The sequence below is a fragment of the Aotus nancymaae genome, unplaced genomic scaffold (assembly GCF_030222135.1).
Source record: "Aotus nancymaae isolate 86718 unplaced genomic scaffold, 86718_ANA_hifiasm-v0.15.2.pri h1tg000041l, whole genome shotgun sequence".
Lineage (NCBI taxonomy): Eukaryota > Metazoa > Chordata > Mammalia > Primates > Aotidae > Aotus > Aotus nancymaae.
In genome coordinates, this window is record NW_026988455.1 from 20106782 (window position 1) to 20126600 (window position 19819).

The 19819-nt window shown below is 39.2% G+C and overlaps 1 protein-coding gene across 1 annotated transcript in view; it reads right to left on the bottom strand.

The window, feature by feature from the left end:
- Positions 1-1234: 1234 nt before the first annotated feature.
- The window catches only part of MFSD14B (major facilitator superfamily domain containing 14B), a 98349-nt gene continuing 79764 nt past the window's right edge, over positions 1235-19819 (bottom strand). Inside the window, exons 6-12 of the mRNA XM_064361570.1 lie at positions 17527-17745; positions 15409-15522; positions 10884-10955; positions 8439-8551; positions 6518-6615; positions 4043-4185; positions 1235-3333 (exon numbers count right to left, since the gene is read on the bottom strand). Coding sequence (XP_064217640.1) covers positions 3091-3333; positions 4043-4185; positions 6518-6615; positions 8439-8551; positions 10884-10955; positions 15409-15522; positions 17527-17745 — 1002 coding nt within the window. The 3' untranslated portion in view covers positions 1235-3090. The remainder of the gene's footprint in view (positions 3334-4042; positions 4186-6517; positions 6616-8438; positions 8552-10883; positions 10956-15408; positions 15523-17526; positions 17746-19819) is intronic.

The window sequence follows — 19819 nt, forward strand, 5'->3', positions numbered from 1 at the left end:
CATTTTAACCTCCTCCCCACCCCTCACAAAAGATGGAGTCTTGCTCTGTTGCCCAAGCTGGAGTGCAATGGCGCAATCTGGCTCACTGCAACCTCCACCTCCCAGTTCAAGCAATTCTCCTGCCTCCCCAATAGCTGGGATTTCACCATGTTGGCCAGGATAGTCTTGATCTCCTGACTTCGTGATCCACCCACATCGGCTCCCAGAGTGCTAGGATTACAGGCATGAGCCACTGTACATGGCCTCATTTTAACCATTTTTAAGGATATAGTCCAGTGGCATTAAGTACATTTTCACACTGTTGTACAATCTATTACCATTACCATCCCAGAACTTTTCTTACCTTGCAAAATGAAACTTTGTACCCATTAAATAACAGCTTCCAGTACTTCTCCTTCCCCCAGCCCGTGATGAGCACTACTCTCCTTTCTGAATTAACTACTCTAGTCACATCACTAAGTGGCACCATACAATATTTCTCTTTGTGATTGTCTTGTTTCACTTAGAATAATGTGTTCAATGCTCATCCATTTTGCAGTGGGTGTCAGAATTTCATTCCTTTTTAAGGCTGAATAATATTCCATAGTATGGCTATACCATATTATTTTGTTTATCCATTCACCATCAGTCAATGGGCACTCAGGTTTCTTCCATCTTTTGGCTGTTATGAATGCTATGAACATGGATATACATGTTTTCGTTCTGTCTCTGCTTTTTAAAAATAAAAATACAGATGGTCTCCAACTTTATGACAGTATAAAAGTGATATACATTCAGTAGAAACTATACTTCAAATTTTGATTTTTTTCCCAGCCTAGCGATATGTGGTATGATACTCTTTCATGACACTGAGCAGTGGCAAGTAAGCTGCAGCTCCCAATCGCCATGCCATCAGGAGGGTAACCAACCAACCAATACTCCACCATGCTGATACCAAAAGTGCTGAAGCTTCTATGGTGTATTAAATGCATTTGCAACTTACTTACAATGTTTTCAACTTACAATGGGTTTATCAGGATGGAACCCCATAGTAGGTCAAAGAGCATCTGTAGTTGTTATGATGTTTTTGAAGGGAGACTTTGAAAGAAGTTTGTTAAAAATTTTTTGAAAATACATACCTTTTACATCAGCTGAAGGACGAACAACTCAGTTTAATTGAAAGCCACCCAACAAAGAACCCAAAAGAGCAATGGTACTATTTGCTTTAAAAAAAAAAAAAAAAAGACAAAAGACATAAAAGTATCCACTGTAAATTTATTATGCATTAGGAAGCTTAACCTAAAAACCAATAGCATCGTAAAAAGATATCTTATCTCTGTTCATAACAGAACAGGTTTCAAAATATATTTTCTTTTACATGTATTCAGTCAGTACACAATCCTTTATAAAAGTTGTTGTATATATTTTTTTCTGTCAATACCTTCATTACATTTATAAATACAAGATTTACACAGCACCCCATCGAAAAAAATTAAAACCCTTTACAAATATCTACATATATTTCATACCTATAAAACTTTCAAAGGAGTGCTGTTAAAGGTGGGCCCTAGTTAATGGTCCATTTACTGGTGCAGCAAAATACATATAAATCTGTAAAGTTTTCTTAATCCATAAAACATCTCAAAAATTAGCAAGACACTTATCGTGAAACTCAGCTTCATAAAACCATATTTTAGAAAGGAACTTAGCGTATTCCCATGCGATTCAAAAGTCAGACAAATAGATTGAAATAAAGATGAATTGAAAACAAATACACACTACAGAGCAGTTAAGGCAGGAGTGTGATGGATGAGAAAAACTTCGAGAAGTAGGACTGGAAGACATGGGAAGAAGTAATAATGACTCATAATAATGCCTGAGTCTGAACTTGGATATAAACTTCACTTGTATCCAGTTACTAACTCTCATCTTCATTTAGGAATTTCCAAATTGTTAAAAACTTTCTTAGAAGCAGCCTACAACTCCTATGTTGCCACTAGAATGCTTGAGTGTTTTTTTTCTTCTGTAAAATCACCTTGGACCTAACCAGGACACGAGGTTAAGGAATCTGAGTTGTGAGTTTTACATGATTTAAGTCTGCAATAAAAATTTCTTTCGGCCGGGTGCGGTGGCTCAAGACTGTAATCCCAGCACTTTGGGAGGCCGAGGCGGGTGGATCACGAGGTCAAGAGATCGAGACCATCCTGGTCAACATGGTGAAACCCTGTCTCTACTAATACAAAAAATCAGCTGGGCATGGTGGCACATGCCTGTAATCCCAGCTACTCAGGAGGCTGAGGCAGGAGAATTGCCTGAACCCAGGAGGCGGAGGTTGCGGTGAGCCGAGATCGCACCATTGCACTCCAGCCTGGGTAACAAGAGCAAAACTCCGTCTCAAAAAAAAAAAAAAAAAAAAAAAAAATTATTTCATCTAGTAAAGGTATTATTATTCAATATTATTCATGTCCAGAAGTATTATATATATATATATATATGCTGAGTTTCATTCTAGACAAGAATAGGAAGTAGAATAAAAGGAGACTAGGTTTTTATTTGACCTTTGAACAAAGACAATAGATCCCTGATACTGAGTGACTCTTAAGAGTGGCCACTCGTAAACACATATGGGCTTGATTCAGAGAAACAGAAAGGTAGAAATTAAGAAGGAATTCTTTACCTGAAATCTTGCCAGAGATGGCAGACTCATCATAGTTCTGCACCTTCGGCTGAAAAGGGCATAGAAAGATTGCTGTCACTCTAACTCCACAGTCATTACAGGAAAGCCATCCTTTCTACCAGAGAGATGACTTTTTCTATTTGAATTTTACCTTGAGGGTTGCACATTATTTGCAGGGAAGTATTTCAAATCTTACCTTATTCTAACGTACAAACCGGGGCGGGGGGGGGTGGAAAAAGAATGTAAGAGGGAAAAACAAAACAAACAAAAAATCTGGAGGAGGAAGAGCAGAATATGGACATGGTATTTAATCAAACTTGGCCCTGAAGGATGCCGCTGGCATCTCCCATCAAGCACCATGAAGTCACCAGGTGGTGTGGCTCCCTCCATGGTTCTCAGAGATGGCATATGCAGAATCCCACTTTCTGCCAAGTTTACAGCTCAGTGCACTGATTCCCAGGCTCCTCAAATGAGAGTTCCCAGATGCTACTGTCTTGCAGCAGTGGCTCAATGTCCTCATCACTGCCCCGTTCTGGGGTGTTGGTCAGGCTGCCGCTGTTACTGTGTTTTTGAACTCCACTGGCTTTACTGTATTCAGGAATGAATAAGGCAACCAGAAAAGACATAAGAACGATACATGCCCCAAATAAAAATGGCGGGCCTGGGATGACAGCTCCCTGATGGATGTGGAAAACAAGTGGAGACAAAGAATATAGTTAGTCTTTTTAACTCAAATTATTCCTAGATTACCCAAAAAAACACACCACCAAAAAGTGAATCATATTCTTATAAGTAAATGTTTCATAAAATGTCAAGGCAAATTCTAATAGAGCTTGGTGTCTGGAATATTACAGAGGGCAACTAATTACTGCTTTTTGTACCACTTCTAAATAGCTTAAGCAAACCTGTAAGCTTGTAAGCAACAGCTGTTTACCTATAATCCCATCCTATGACTGACTTCAGATCATGCACCTTTGTATATAAACATTAATTCCAGCTTTGTATAGAGATCTATACTAAACATAGCTTAGAAGAAACAAGGAAGAAATTTCAAATAAATAGTACAAAAAGTACTCTAACTCGATTTTTAGCTGGATTTTTAGTCATTTCAAATTTTAATTAGCCTGGGCTTAGTCACAGAATAGCACAGTGGTTGTTTAGGTGAAAACAGAATCTGAACAAAATTAAGACATATCTTGTACATAAGATATTAAATCACTACAATGATTCCCCCGTGATCCCAAGAGGCAATAAACAAAATACTTATTGCTGTCAAATAAAATATAGTAGTATACAGGTAAGAATCCCCTCCAAGTTTAAGGTCACAAGATTTTGCTATAATCATACACAACTGTTGTTACAAAAATAGACTTATGACCAAATTACCTGCAGGGGAACATTGTTAGAATTCAATTTTGGGCCCAACTCAGTCAGTTCCACATGGAACATGTAGAATATGAAGCCATACAGTGCTGGCCCCAGGCCATTGCATAGTCCTCTTATTCCAGTTATGATCCCCTGGGCAACTCCTAAATTGGAACAGAGAGAAGAAAGTCAGTCTTCTCAGAAAGGCATCTCAAGATTTGCAGCTGAACAGCACTTTCTCACATTAATTCAGCAAGACTGAGGAGAAAGCATGCTAATGAAAGTAGATTAGGAAGACTTCATCTATTATTTTCATTCATTGCACAAATGTTTTCTTGGTTTTACCATGTCCATTTAATGTTGTCGTCACTTTTTGTGCTGAGATCTATAGGGAGAGGAAATGGCAGTGATGCTTCCCAAATTTTGGGGGAGTTAAATTCCCCATTTCACCTAGATCTGTCTAAAAAGTGGGAAAAAAAATAAAATCCAAAACTTTAATATCGTCCCATTTGAGGCAATTTCCACTTTTCTGTCAACCAAGATTTCCCTGCTCCACTCATTTACTGGTGCTTTGGCAACAAAAAAACTTGCCCTTCACCTCTGGCAACACTGCTCTCAGGAATACAGAACAGTTCCCACTAGGCAGACCCCATCTTCACAGGTGTATTCCAGCCCTCTCTCCCTATAGACCTACATTGAAAACCCGGAAGTGCCAAATTCCTAAATGTCTCTACTTTCTAACATAGCAAGAAAAAAATTAGCTTGAACCATAGGAAATGAATGTTTCTGTAAATCAAAAATATTAGCATATAATTCAACCTAATACAATGTGTTCCCAAACTTTTATATGCTGACATTTAGAAACATGTATATTGACATGAAATATAAAAACAGTCAAAGAAAATCTATTCCCCAAATGACAGGACAGTGTCTGTCAGATCCCAAGGTAGTTACAGTCCTCCACGGATGGCTCACATCTTCACCTCAGAGGCAGCACCTCCCTGAGGATACAAGCCAACTGAGTTCCTGTAGCCAGGAGTGACATACAGAATTTGTGGTATTCAAGGGACAATATTTAATACTATGAATATGAGTAAGATACCTAAGTTCTGATATGGAAAAAAAAAAGTGCAATGAATAAACCATGCTTTCCAATATAGTTTTTTACTAAAACTTTTAAAAGGGCTGTTAGGGCCAGGCACAGTGGCTCACGCCTATAATCCCAGCACTTTGGGAGGCTGAGGTGGGCAGATCACAAGGTCAAGAGATTGAGACCATCCTGGCCAACATGGTGAAACCCCGTCTCTACTAAAGATACAAAAATTAGCTGGGCGTGGTGGTGCGTGCCTGTAGTCCCAGCTACTCAGGAGGCTGAGGCAGGCGACTTGCTTGCACCCGGGAGGCGGAAGTTGCAGTGAGCCAAGATCGTGCCACTGCACTCCAGCCTGAAGGCAGAGCGAGACTCCATATCAAAAAAAAGGGGCTCGTAGACATTCACAAACTTTTCTCCCTCTAAAACTGTCTGCTACTTCTTCCTGAATACAATGAGGTGAGCCATTAGGAGTCAGAGAAGGAAGATGATTAAACTAGTCATGGGAACTGCTAGAAAGGAAAGCAGGCCAGGCACAGGGGCTCATGCCTATAATCCCAGCACTTTGAGAGGCCAAGGCAGGCAGATTGAGCCCAGAAGTTTGAGACCAGCCTGGGCAACATGGTGAAACTTTGTCTCTACTAAAAATACAAAAAATTAGCTGAGCATGGTGGTACATGCCTCTAGTCCCTGATACTTGGGAGAATCACTTGAGCCCAGGAGGCTGAGGCTGCAGTGAGCCAAGATCACACTACTGCATTCCAGCCTGGGTGACAGAGTGAGACCCTGTGGTAGGGAGGAAGCGAGGGAGGGAGGGAGGACAGGACAGGAAGGGAAGCAGAGGCACGGGAAGGATGGGATAGGGATCTAGATGGTGGAATGCTATTTTCCACATGGCAGTCTTAATTTTAATTTCATCTCTCACTCAACATCTAATTATCAACAACCACACAGATTTTTTCTTTCTCCTCTCAAAGAACTATTTTCTAAATTAAGCTCACAGACTTTCGGCTATTCTAAATGAAATAAAGTTTAGTGAATAAAGTAATTAAATCAGTAACTTGTGATTAACTGGTATTTCATTATTTAATAGACATCTGTTAAAATGTGATTATAGTCTGGTTAATTGTGACACTAAAGGACAAAAGAGGCATCAAAACTGAAAAGGGAAAATGTATTTCTAATTGTTAGTAATCTGAACTGCTAAGTCCAGCTTTAAAAAATATGAGTGTAAGATAAAAGAGAGGAAAATAGAATGTTCCTATCTGACAAAGTAAGTATAATCCTTGAGAAGGGACCACATGGCTGTCAGCTCCTGCTGTCAGTGGGGAGAACCCAGAGCTTCTCCTGCTTCTAGCAAGGAGGTCTCAGTTGAAGGAGAAAAACAGAGGGGGCAGTGATCTTACCTTGCTGATCTGACTCTGCATTCCGAGAGACGAGGGCACTGATGGCCGGAAACGTGATGCTAGACATGGCGGCCACAGTCCCTGCTGCCCACATCATCCTGCAAAGACAGGACAAGCACGGTCAGGCAGCAGGTCAGCCTCAAGGAGGTCACTATTCAGAATGCAATCAGTGACAAAAGTACAAATGCCTTCTGTTTTCTCCTATTATGTTTTATTATTTCCATCTTTTTAAAAAATGCATTTTTTTTAACCTAAAAGGTTACACAACACATTGTAGAAAATTAATCACTTAATGGCCTGGGATGGGGACAGAAGGGCCGGGAAAACTCTGTTTCTTCATTTTACTTCTTTCAGAAACTCTTCTTCTCCCTGGTCTCCCTATTACCATCTTTAGACATAAGCTCAATGAAGTTTGCAAGATTTCTTTTGTTTCTATAAATACCACATATTCTCCACTGATTTTTCATTTTTCCTTTAAGAGGCTCACTTCCACACTGCCCTCGAGCTACGTAGTTTGCTACCTCTCAACAGAACATGGTGTGCCCTCAACTGGAAAAACAGACCCTGCCTCCCTCTTTAGACCTTTATCCTTCTTTCAATGAAGGAGGCTTAATTACATATCAGTATGAAGTGTGAGTAAAGTAAGGCCCCAACTTTGGGATGGTCATTACTGGGGGGGGGGGGGGGGGGGAACCTTACATGATGACAAAGTCTTAACACTGCATGAGTGTGACTAAATCAGTTACAGAACCAAAGTTCACAAGAGCAAAATCAAAAAGAACAAGGAGAATCAAGCAAGTTAATCCGGTAGAGTAACAGATGGCTAGGGGCAGTGGCTCATGACTGTAATCCCAGTACCTTGGGAGGCCAAGGCAGGAGGACTGCTTGAGTCCAGGAGTTCAAGATCAGCATGGGCCACATAATGAGACTTTGTCTCTAAAAAAAACAAAAACAAAAACAAAAAACCTTTGGAGTGGTGGTACATGTACATAGTTCCAGCTACTCGGGAGGCCGAGGTAGGAGGATCGCTTGAGCCTGGGAGCTCAAGGCAAGCAGTAAGCCATGATTGTGCTGCGGCACTCTGGCCTAAGCAACAGAGCCAGACCTTCTCTCTCAAAAGAGAGAGAGAGAGAGAGCAAGTGGATCAAATGAAATTCCAAAATTCAGAATGGGCACATGTACTTGCTCCCCAAACTAAACACTGATCACTAAGGCAATTCTAGTTTCTCTAAATTATGTTGTCTGTTTATGTGTCCAAAGTGAGGACCAGCTCTACTGTCTAAAATGGAGATGACATTTCTGCATCTTCCCACCGGGCACATGGAGAAACCTGCCATATTAACAAAACAGAACTCATGATTCCTTCTGTTTTTCCTTATTCCACTGAGCTTATTTTGACCTTCCTTCCCATTTATAGGAATCAGTATGGTAGTAGTAATTAATAACTGCGGCAGAGTGCACATGGTTTTGGAAGAAATCTTAGTGTTCATCTAACTCAAATGACTTATAAAGATTATGTTATTGCCCCAAGGTCACTCAGTTAATGATAGCTAATGATAATTAATGATAGTGAAGCTTGCCATAATCAGTCATTTTTCTGGATCTTCTTGTTTTGCTTTTGACTGTATTCAGTGTCTCTAAAAATTGGCATATGTGTTTAAAAAGTAGGCATAAAACTTTATTTGGGGGCTGGGGCAAAGAACAATCCCATGGAAGTCCAGTGACATAAAGGCAGTCTTTATAAATAATTCTGTTACCTAGCTCCACATTTCCCCAAATTAAAGCCTAATGGTTTCTGCAACCTTGAAGACAACAAACCAGTAAAATAACCCTTGCTTCCTTCTCATCACACCCAACCAGCCCAAGCTCCTCTAAGAGGTATCTGTTTCACAGTTCATGAGAATCTAAGAGTGAGGCTTACCAGGCCTGCGATCCAAAACCGTACCAGGCTAACTGGAGCATCTGGAAGCCTAAGCCAAGGAGGACAGTATTCTTATTTCCTAATGATCTCATCAAGATGCTAAGAAAGACTGTCTGCAAAGTAAAGGAGACAACTCTGAAAAACCACATCAACACAAAGAATCAAAATACAAGCTGTGTGTGTGAAGACCCTTCCCTGATGACCAGGGACCTCCTAAGGGTACACTGCCTGATCTGTGACCTCAGAGTCTGGACTGTACTGATGAATCTCTACAGGGGTGGAGTGTTGGAGGCTCCCAGCCTGACCTGGGGCTCATGCTTTCTGCCTCCTTCCTGAGGCTCATGCTTTCTGCCTCCTTCCCGAGAAGCCTGTCTACCTGGTGTTCTGCTGGCACTTCCCAAAAGATTATTACAACTGTTCACCAGTTACCATGATTGAGAGGGACAGCCTCAGCCTCTTTGGAGAAATACTAATCACTTATATATTTGTGAAGAGCAAACTCCTGCTGAACATTTATAGAATATGAGAGATTCTGCTGTAAGTTTTACAAAGTTGAGATTGAAATAAGTTTGATTTTAACAAATATATACTCTGCTAAATATAACTAGTTGGGATAGTCTGAAAAGGAGCTGGATAAAAGATGACTGGGCTGGCTGGGCATGGTGGCTCATGCCTGTAATCCCAGCACTTCGGGAGGCCAAGGTGGGCAGATCATGAGGTCAGGAGTTGGAGACCAGCCTGGCTAGCATAGTGAAACCCTGTCTCTACTAAAAATATAAAAATTAGCCAGGCATGATGGCACACACCTGTAGTCCCAGCTACTCAGGAGGCTGAGGCAGTAGAATCACTTGAACCCAGGTAGCAGAGGTTGCAGCACACTAAGATTACACCACTGCACTCCAGGATGGGTGACAGACTGAGACTCCGTCTCAAAAAGAAAAAAAAAAAAAAAATGACTGAGCTAACTAATGTTTGATTTTGTAAAAAATCAAAATAATGATCAACTTGAAAGGTTGACATAATTTACATTTGCAACACACTTCAACAAAAACAAAAATATAAATAGCCTTTGCCTTGATGTATTCCCATTAGCCTTGTCAAATCTAGTATTTGCATAAAGCAGTTTTGCAGCCTTCTCATTTCTCCTTTAGAGGGTTACCACAGAATGCTTTGCTTCACTGGTAGCCATTTTGGGGAAACAGCCCCTAGGCATTACCATACAAAATAGTGAATATGTCTGGGCACAGTGAATTAATTTAAGGACAATACGCTTCACCTTTTCTGGTACTCTGTTTATAACAGATGGGGAAATACTTAATGCTCTCTCTCTCTCTCTCTCTCTCTCTGTGTGTGTGTGTGTGTGTGTGTTCTCTCTCTCAGACAGAGTCTCGCTCTGTCACCTGGGCTGGAGTGCAGTGACAAGATCTTGGCTCCCTGCAACCTCCGCTTCCTGGGTTCAAGCAATTCTCCTGCCTCAGCCTCCTGAGTAGCTGGGATTACAGGAGTGTGCCACCACACCCAGCTGATTTTTGTATTTTTAGTAGAGACAGGGTTTCACTATGTTGGTCAGGCTGGAACTCCTGACCTAGGTGATCCACCTGCCTCGGCCTCCCAAAGTGCTGGGATTACAGGCATGAGCCACTGCACCCGGCCCTCATTGAATATATTTTAATGTTCTGATTCATATTTCTTCAGTCCTGGAGACAATAGGAGTTGAAGCAGTTACCGATTTTCATTTCTACTTCCTTTTCAACATTGAAATAACACTGAAACATTTTCCTAGTTGATTGTACAATCCAGAGATAGATTATAATTATTCACTATTTTGGTTGGTATAAAAGCAAATAAAAGAATTTGCCCAGCAGAGAGTACAACAAATATTCTAAAAAGCAGAGAAAGTTGTATTAAAGTTCTCCTAAATCATCTTCTCTGAGAAAACACTAAATGGCAGATGATGCTAGTGCGGTGTTGGGGGAGGGTGCCAGAGGCCCCCAGGGCCCTGGGATGGGGAACCACCGTGACTTCCAAGGAAGCTTAGGCAGCAGCATCAGGGGCCAGGGCCCCCAGGGCTCAGGAAGGCAAGGCTGAAGGAGTAGATGCCAGTCACCAAGCTGGGCCACCTGGTCTAGAACATAATTTTTAAAAATTGTTTTAAATAAAATACAAAAAAATTTCTCCTAAATTATAACTTCAAAAAAAATTTCTCCTAAATTATAACCTCAATACATTATATAAGAAGAAATGGTTCTGTGGACGGACTACATCCACATCAGATTCTCAATTTGATATTACACTATAGTTGTACAAGACGTTACCATAGCAGGGGTGAGGGACTGAGGTAGCAGTTCAGGGAGTATCTCCCTGTAGTTTTATATGTGGCTTCCTGTGAAACTATGGTTATCAGGATTTTCTTAATTTTTTAAGTATAGATAAAATGATACTCACCTGAGCCACAATAGACAGAATTCCTACCATAGCTATGAATGCTGCAATTTTAACAGATCCAAAACCTATGACCTATGGAAATGGAATGAAAATAGTTTAGTAATACAGATATTATAAAATAATAAGGAATATTATGTTCTATTACAATGATAGGATAGTTGAGGAAAATTCATAAAACCAGTGGCAAATTAAGAAGGACAGTGCTGAAAGCTGAACCTGTGTAACCAGTAATTTATATCTAAAACTGATATAAGAAATCATCATAAGCAGGCACAACTGTAATTGTGAAATTTTTTAGATTTTCTATTATATATCTACCTGTTACTTTATATGCCCTCTATCTCCCAACAAACTGATAAATATAATAATATCAAGTAATAAAAAAAAGAAAATGACTATCAATACAGTATTGCTCATTATCAAAGCCAGTGGCTCTCAACTTAGCCTACACATTAAAATCATGTGAGGAAATGACAAGGGGTAAGGAGAGCAGTGAGATGCTGGAAGACCACTGGAGACCAATTAAATCAGGCTCTCTAGGGTTATGACCCAGGCACAGTTATGTTTAAAAGCTCCCATGGTGATTCTAATAAGCACGCAAAGTAACCTGGCAATGATTTCTAAGCCTCTAACCTTAACAGTATCTCTGAAATGCCCACAATTTTTAAGTCTCAAATATCAAGTTTTTTAAAAGTTATATTATTTTGCCCTATATTGAAATTCTATAAAATTCAGGAAAAGGATCTTAAAAATTGTGAGATTGAATTATATACATTATTCTCATTTCATAAATGAGTGTCTTGCTTCCAGGCATGTAACTGGCTAATGAAAAGACCTAGGGCTAGAATCTCTGATGGCCAATCCAGTGCTGCTGACATTAACATTTTGTTACTATCTAATCAAATGCAGTTTTAAAAATTAGAACTGGAAAATGTAGATTTAGGGATTATTTCTCAGCCTTTATTTGTAAATATATTTTTTCGTTAAAGACCTTTAAGATAGAATTTAAATACCATACAATTCATCCATTTTTTGTTTTGTTTTGTTTTTTGAGACGGAGTCTTGCTCTGTTGCCAGGCTGGAGTGCAGTGGCGCAGTCTTGGCTCACTGCAACCTCCACCTCCTGGATTCAAGCGGTTCTTCTGCCTCAGGCTCCCGAGTAGTTGGGACCACAGGCGTGTGCCACCACACCCGGCTAATTTTTGTATTTTTAGTAGAAACAGGGTTTCACCATGGCCAGGATGGTCTCGATCTCTTGACCTCGTGATCTGCCCGCCTCAGCCTCCCAAAGTGCTGGGATTACAGGCGTGAGCCACCATGCTTGGCCAATTCATCCATTTTAAGTGTGTAAGTGTATCCAAAGAGTTGGGCAATCATCAACACAAAGTGATTTTCATTAGTCTTCAGAGAAACATAGCAGCCATTAGGAGTTCTACTCCCCTCACCTACCCTTCCTCCAACAATTTAGTCCCTATGGACTTGCCTATTCTGGGCATTTCATATAAATGAAATCTTATAATATGCAGTCTTTCACAACTGGCATCTCTGAGCATGACTTCAAGGTTCACCCATGTTGTAGCATATCAGTACTTCATTGCTTTTCACTCCTGAATAATTAACATTCTAATGTATGGCTATACTATATTTGTTAATCCATTCATTAGCTGATGAACATTTGGGCTGATTATACTTTCTGGCCATTGTGAATAATAATCTGTATATAAGTTTCTGTGCAGAAGTGTGTTTTCATGTCTCATGGGTATATATACCTAGAAGTAGATTTGCTGAGTCATATGGTAACTCTATGTTGAACATTTTGAGGAACTGCCAGGCTCTTTTCTACAGCAGCTGCACCATTTTACATTCTCACCAGCATATATGAGGGTTCCGATTTCTCCACATCGTTGTCTGTCTTTTTGATTATAGCTATCCTAGTACATGTGAAATGGTATCTCATTGTTGGCATGACTTTCATTTCCTTGACAGCTAATGTTATCTTTTCCTGTGCTTATTGGCCTTTCGTAGATCTTCTCTGCAAAATCCTTTGCCTATCTTGAAACTGAATTGTCTCTTTATTGTTGAGTTTTTGTAAGATGTTATTGTGTCTTTTATTATAAGAGTTCTACATGTATTCTGGATACAAGTTATTTATCAAATCTATGATCTTCAAATATCACATGCAAATTTAACTAAAATGTGAGTATGTTAATTGTTCTTGGCAGCCAGCACCAATATAAAATAACATGGAATGATTCTGATTTGTCATAACTGATGGTGGTGGTGATATGAGTATACATGTAGGAAAAAAGCTAGAATAATAAAATAGTCATAGTTGTTTATTACCTATATAAAGAGATTTTTTTTAGCTTTCTTCCATTATTTTTTGTGTTAAATGCATATTTAATGCAATACACCAATTAACTGAAATGCAAGAATAATTTTCTACATTCTCTTGCCATTTTTCCCCTCTACATCTCCATCCAACCACTAAAAATGAGCAAAAGAGAAATGCCTGGAAAAGGTCAGGTGTGGTGGCTCACACCTGTAATCCTAGCACTTTGAGAAGCTGAGGAAGGCAGATCACTTGAGACCAGGAGTTCAAAACTAGCCTGAACAACATGGTGAAACCCTGTCTCTACTAAAAATACAAAAATTAGCAAAGTATGATGGTGCATGCCTATAATCTCAGATACTTGGGATGCCGGGGTATGAAAACTACTTTAACCCAGGAGATGGAGGCTGCAGTGAGCCAAGATCACACCACTGCACTCAAGCCTGGGCAACAGAGTGAGACTGTCTCGAAAAACAAACAAACAAAAGCCTGAAAAGGTTTTATTTATATGCTACCACATAAAATATTAGTCCCATATGCTCAGGAAAACTTTCAGTATGAAGAATTTAACATACTTCATTTTTAAATATCACCAGAAAAGGAGGAAATTATCTTAGGAGGAAGCTTGCTCTGTGAAAGTAAACTGTTAGGAAAAGGCCTGCCTTCCAATGAAATCAGTAGAAGACCACAGGATACAATGGAAAGACAACTTAGGTCTGAGCAATCCCAAAGACCTGAAGTACAGATGAAAAGGGGAAGTTTTTGGTTTTCTTTTTTTTTTTAATTGCCTTAAGTCAATTACATGTTTTGGGGGACAAAATAGGGTATAAATTTTCAAAGTGTAAAAGACTCCAGAGAGGGAAGATTTTGATTATTGCTTGTGAGTCCCCGTGAAGTCTACAGCAGCAGTTGAGCTATGACATACTGAAGACGTTTCAGCAAGCTGGCTTCAGTCAGACCTGGGCTAAAGGCACGTGTGAAATAAGTTTTACCTCTCTGTGAAATTTAATAGATATTATTAAAGATTTAAAATATTACAGTACATGAATGTTACAATAGCTTTATGCACAATTGCCAAAACTTGGAAGCAAGCAAAGTGTCCCCCAGTTGGTGAATGGATAAACTGGTAAATCCAAACAAATGCCAAAAACAAAATGAGCTATCAAGCCATGAAAGACACGAAGAAACCTTAAATGCATATTATTAAGTGAAAGAAACCAATCTGAAAAGGCTACATATTGTATGAAAAAGACAAAACTATGGAGACAATAAAGAGATCAGTGGTTTCCAGGAGTTGGCGGTGGAGGGAGAGATGAACCGGCAGAACACAATAGATTTTTGCAGTGAAAATTCACTGTGTGATACTGTAAGAGTGGATACATGTTATCATGTCTTCATACATTTGTCCAAATCCATAGAATGTACAACACTAAGCATGAACCCTAATATAAACCATGGACTTTATGTTAAGATAATTTGGCAGTGTAGGTTAATCAGTTGTAAAAATGTACCACCCTGGTAGGAGATGCTCACAGTGGAGGAGGCTATGCATGTGTGGGGGTAGGGGATATATGGGAAATTTCTGTATCTTACTCTTAATTTCGCTATGAACCTAAAACTGCTCTAGAAAAATAGTCAGAAAAAAAACAAAAAACAGGCCAGGTGAGGTGGCTTACGCCAGTAATCCTAGCACTTTGGGAGTCCCAGGCGAGCAGATCACCTGAGGTCAGGAGTTCAAGACCAGACTGGCTGACATGGTGAAACCCCATCTCTACTAAAAATACAAAAATTAGCTGGGTGTGGTGGTGCACATCTGTAATTCCAGCTACTTGTGAGGCTGAGGCATAAAATCACTTGAACCCAGGAGGCGGAGGTTGCAGTGAGCTGAGATCACGCCACTGCACTCCAGCCTGGGGGACAAGAGTGAAATTCCATCTCAAAAATAAAAAATGTTTTTGCTAATTCTGATTCTCATGGGGAAAAAAAAAAACCCACAATAATAATCTTACTATATTTTAAATCATCACTGCATTAAAGGTGCCCTGTTTACCAATTATATGTCAGCACCTACATTCATAACTACAAGCAAGTTCATGTTTTTTTCTCTGCAGTGGTTTTCTCAAAATATCTTTAGACAAATCTCCATCTTTGATTTTCCTGGTATTGAAAGGCTACTAGCCACTCACTACTCACCTGCCTGAGATAAAGAAAAAAACTTGAATACTGTCCAGCTTCAGGAAGGTATGAAAGAAACACGGTGATGCAGATTAGTAAGACAGTAGAATCTTTTCCAACTTTCTTCAATGACTGAGAATAAGCAGAAAGAACACATTTAAAATGCCAATACACATTAATGTTGCCAATGTTCTGGAACATTAGCTTCATTATTTTGATCTATTAAGATGAATAACAAAAGGCAAATCATTAATAAAAGAAGGTAAACCTTAATATTAAATATATCACCATCTCTCTGAGGAAGTTACAAGTCTTAATTTCAGAGGTATGTATTTCAAATCGTATAGCTAAAACAAAACAAAACAAAAGAAAAAAAACACTCATCTTTGTTAACAAACTGATTCAAATCCCTGAACAGATCCTGAACCTCCTATAAACAGATTCTGGAAATATATTCTTATAGAACCTTTTAAGAAAATCACTTCTCTTGCTTCATAATGTAACTTCTTTAAAGCCATATTCAGTATAGAAGTTTCCTTATATGTAAATTGACTCTATTCTTCAAAGTGTTCATGTTCAATTTACCTGCAAATCTGGCAGACAAATAAGTATGCTCCAGCCTTAGGGTCAAACTGGTAAGAACTTGTGGAATGTTACAATCTTGTTGAAAAATCCTTCTTACATATATAGGATTGTTGAATAGAACCAAAAGGTATGTTGTTATAAAAGGAGTGGAAAGTGCTGCAGAGCTTCTAGGTCATCAGACCATAGCTTTTATGTAATTAATAGCAAAAGCAGCTCATGTTATTAAGACTCTGCTACCCAACAGACACTAGGCTAGTTAATTTACACACATTAACAGTAATCCTCACAATGGCCCTGAAAAGTAAGCCACAGTAGCTCCACTTCACAGAGGAGCTTCCATGCATAGCTTGATCACTACAAAAGAAGGTGGGAACCCTAACCCGCTGGCTCCCAAGCCCAGTACCGGCTTCCTTCTCTAAATATTTATTTTGGTGTCTGACACTGTGACAGTAATAGAACAGGCAGGGTCCCTAGGTCATACTCTCGGGGTTATTTTAGAAAAAATAATTTCTGATTAGTTTTCTTATTATATGAATTTTTCTAAAAGGTAAACTTGGAGAACAAAGAGCAAAAACCAAACAAACCTCTGGTTCCTTTTTTGTCTACAAATATATATTTTTTTCCCCAAGAACAATTTCAAACCAGGTAAGGCAGACAGAAGGTAAGAGGTAAGATACTTTTTCCAGTTTTGTGACACATCACCTTCCCATGCCAAAAAAAAAAAAAAAAAAGAGAAGAGGGTGGAGGAGAAGAGAAGAGAGAGAGGGAAAGAGGGAGGGAAGGAGGGAGGGAAGAAGGGAGGGAAGAAAAGAGAAAGTGAGGGACATATTATAGAAAACAATATTCAGGCCGGGCGCCTAGCGCACTTTGGAAGGACGAGGTGGGCGGATCACTAAGTCAGGAGTTCAAGACCAGCCTGACCAATATGGTGAAACCCCGTCTCTACTACAAATAGAAAAATTAGCTGGGCGTAGTGGTGCATGCCTGTAGTCCCAGCTACTTGGGAGGCTGAGGCAGAAGAATCACTTGAACCCGAGAGTCTGAGGCTGCAGTGAGCCGAGCTCGTGCCACTGCACTCCAGTCCAGGTGACAGAGAGAGACTCTGTCTCAATAAAAAAAAAAAAGAAAAGAAAAGAAAAGAAAAAACAATATTCAATCTGTAACATACAAATTCAATGTCTCTGGTCAAAATTAAAATAACTAATTCAAACCAAAGGCATTTATCCTTTTTGAGTTAAAATGAGTGAAAATGACCACTTTCGCTTAATTTTGTTTAAAAAGGATGAAAACAGCCATGCAAAAAGGAGTTTTCTTCCCAAACTCTCAAGAATTAGCTAGACATTTTCTCTCTTCCCTAATTGCTTAAGTACCAATTCTATGTATTTCTTAATACAAACACTAAATCCTTTACTTGCAATTAATTTTTTTTTTCTATTTTTACTAGATAAAGAAATGAGTCAACAACTGCTAGGATCCTTGAGGCTATACATATATATTTGCTTGGCTTAAAAAGACATTTAGGAAAGTAAATATTTCAATATTTTTATTTACCGCAAAAGGATCTGCTTGTTTCCAAGAAATCTGAGCTCCCCAGGAAACTGGTCTCATTTTCTCAGGCAGAGATTCTGGAACAGCCACTAAGATGAAGCAGATGTCCAGAAGAGCCACCACTGTGGCCACCAGCACAACGAGGCTGTCTCCGTAACTGGCAGAAAGATATGCTCCAATGGCTGGGCTGCTGACGAGACTAGCCGCAAAGGTGGCTGAGACCTGTGGGAAAAGCATATCCTTACCCAGATCCCTCCTACTGCAGGTGCACACCTTCAGGAAAGCACATTCAACCAGGATCCCACAGGTGCATACCTGCAGCCATGCTTTCCTGGCTTTAAGTAAGACAAAAAAAATGTGTTGCATATAAATTTTAAGAATGAAAGAGAATTTTCATTTAAGAATGTGTTCTTAAATGATTTTCTTTTAAGAATGTGTTCTTAAATGATTTTCTTTTAAGAATGTGTTCACAAACTATTAACTAACTGAAGATATCCTGCAGAGCTACAAGAGTAAAAAATGATTATCTTATTAAAAATAAAAACTGTAAAAACCTTCCCCACAAATAAAACATCAGCTCTTTGATCCTCTTTAACTGGGGGCTGGGGATGTGAGAAAGTATTAAAAAAAATTCCTGCAGGACTGATAAAATCCACAAATTACTCAGGGACTGTGCTTGATTTCATCTTCTAAAAATACTGCACTGTTTAAATATTTTATCATTTGGTGGTCATTTCATTAGCATTGAGAGGGGAGGAAAACCCTCTGTTATTCTTAGTAAAAAAACCCATAACAACAAAAAAGAATTTGTTAAGATGGAAGTTGAAGCTTTTTGACTAGACAGATGTAGATTTCTGTCTCTCTTGCCACCACCTGACCCTGTCCAGATAAAGACCACAGAGTCAGCTGAGCACACCCACAACCTGAAGCCAGAGTGAGCCCCTGCACACTGCACTCCTATAAGCATGTGAAATGTCTGCTTTATTTTAGAACACAAGCTGAATGTTCAGATGCTTACTGGGCAAACTCCAAATTGTAATTCCACACTAAATGTCAAAAGCATATCTATAAGTTAGCTTTTTAAACTTCTAATCGATTTTATTAGAAATCACAAGAATTCTGGCAAGCCAATGACATTTTTTATCCATCATCTCCCAACTGAATATAAAAACACAATATATCCGAAATTAGTATCATACTAAAAGTACTACAAAAGCTAAAAATCAAACGTTTTTGGAGGGATAAAAGAATGTGGAGAATTCCAACTTGGGGAACAGAAACCATTCAATATTTACTGAGTATTTACTATGTACCAGATGAAGAAGACAAAGCTCTTGCTCTCAGGTCTTCCTGCTTTATTCAAGAACATCAGGGTAACCAAATAACTGCATTATAAACTGCAACAACATGCAAACAGTTATGGGAACATTCCTACACTCTTCTCAGGTGTTAAGGAGGCATTGCTGCAGCATCCTTGGGTGCTATGGGAGCACTGCTGCAGCATCTTCAGGTATGAAAGAGTCTATGGCCTCATGAAATTCTATGCAAAATATGTCTATCTTAAAGCCTAAAGTAGCCTACTTGCTTAGTTTGTGTTTTTATCTAAACTCCTCTTTTACTTAACATTCAATACAACTCTGATGAATAAATGTAAAGAATGGCTTCACCACAACAAACTCTTAGTGTTAACTCACTTATTAATATGACTAATCATTGCTGCAGTCCTGAAATAATTACCATTTTCTTAGTTTACTGAAGAAGTTTCAGTAAGGAAGGTGCATATATTTTATATTGTTCTTTAATGGGTCTCAAAATGCTCCTTAGAACTTGACTGACATATCCAGTAATTAATGGGCAACAAATTCTCCTATATCTGGAAGATAAGTAGACTGCAATCCAGGCGGCCTTGCATGCCGAGTTGCTTAGTTGGCTGGGAGCACACTTCAACTGAGTGTTGTCTCAGTCTGGATATGCACATTCACCGATTTCTCTCAATGCCCCTATGAGCAGACATTAATCCTAACTGCCATTATACAATGAGGAGCTGAGCTGGAGAGGATAATTAAGTCACAGGCACTACTGGTTAGAACTCTCTCTCTGAAATCTTTCCTGAAACTACTACTGCTTAGCACAACAGCTGTGTGAATGGTTTTCCAGCTGTGAGGAACAAAATCCAATAAAATTGCAGAAAAATGAGTATCTCAACAGGTAGTTCCCATGCTGTAGAAGAAAGCCATCCCCCACTACTCTGTTGGCCAAGCTTTATGGGCACAACTTGAACATGAACAACCTCCTT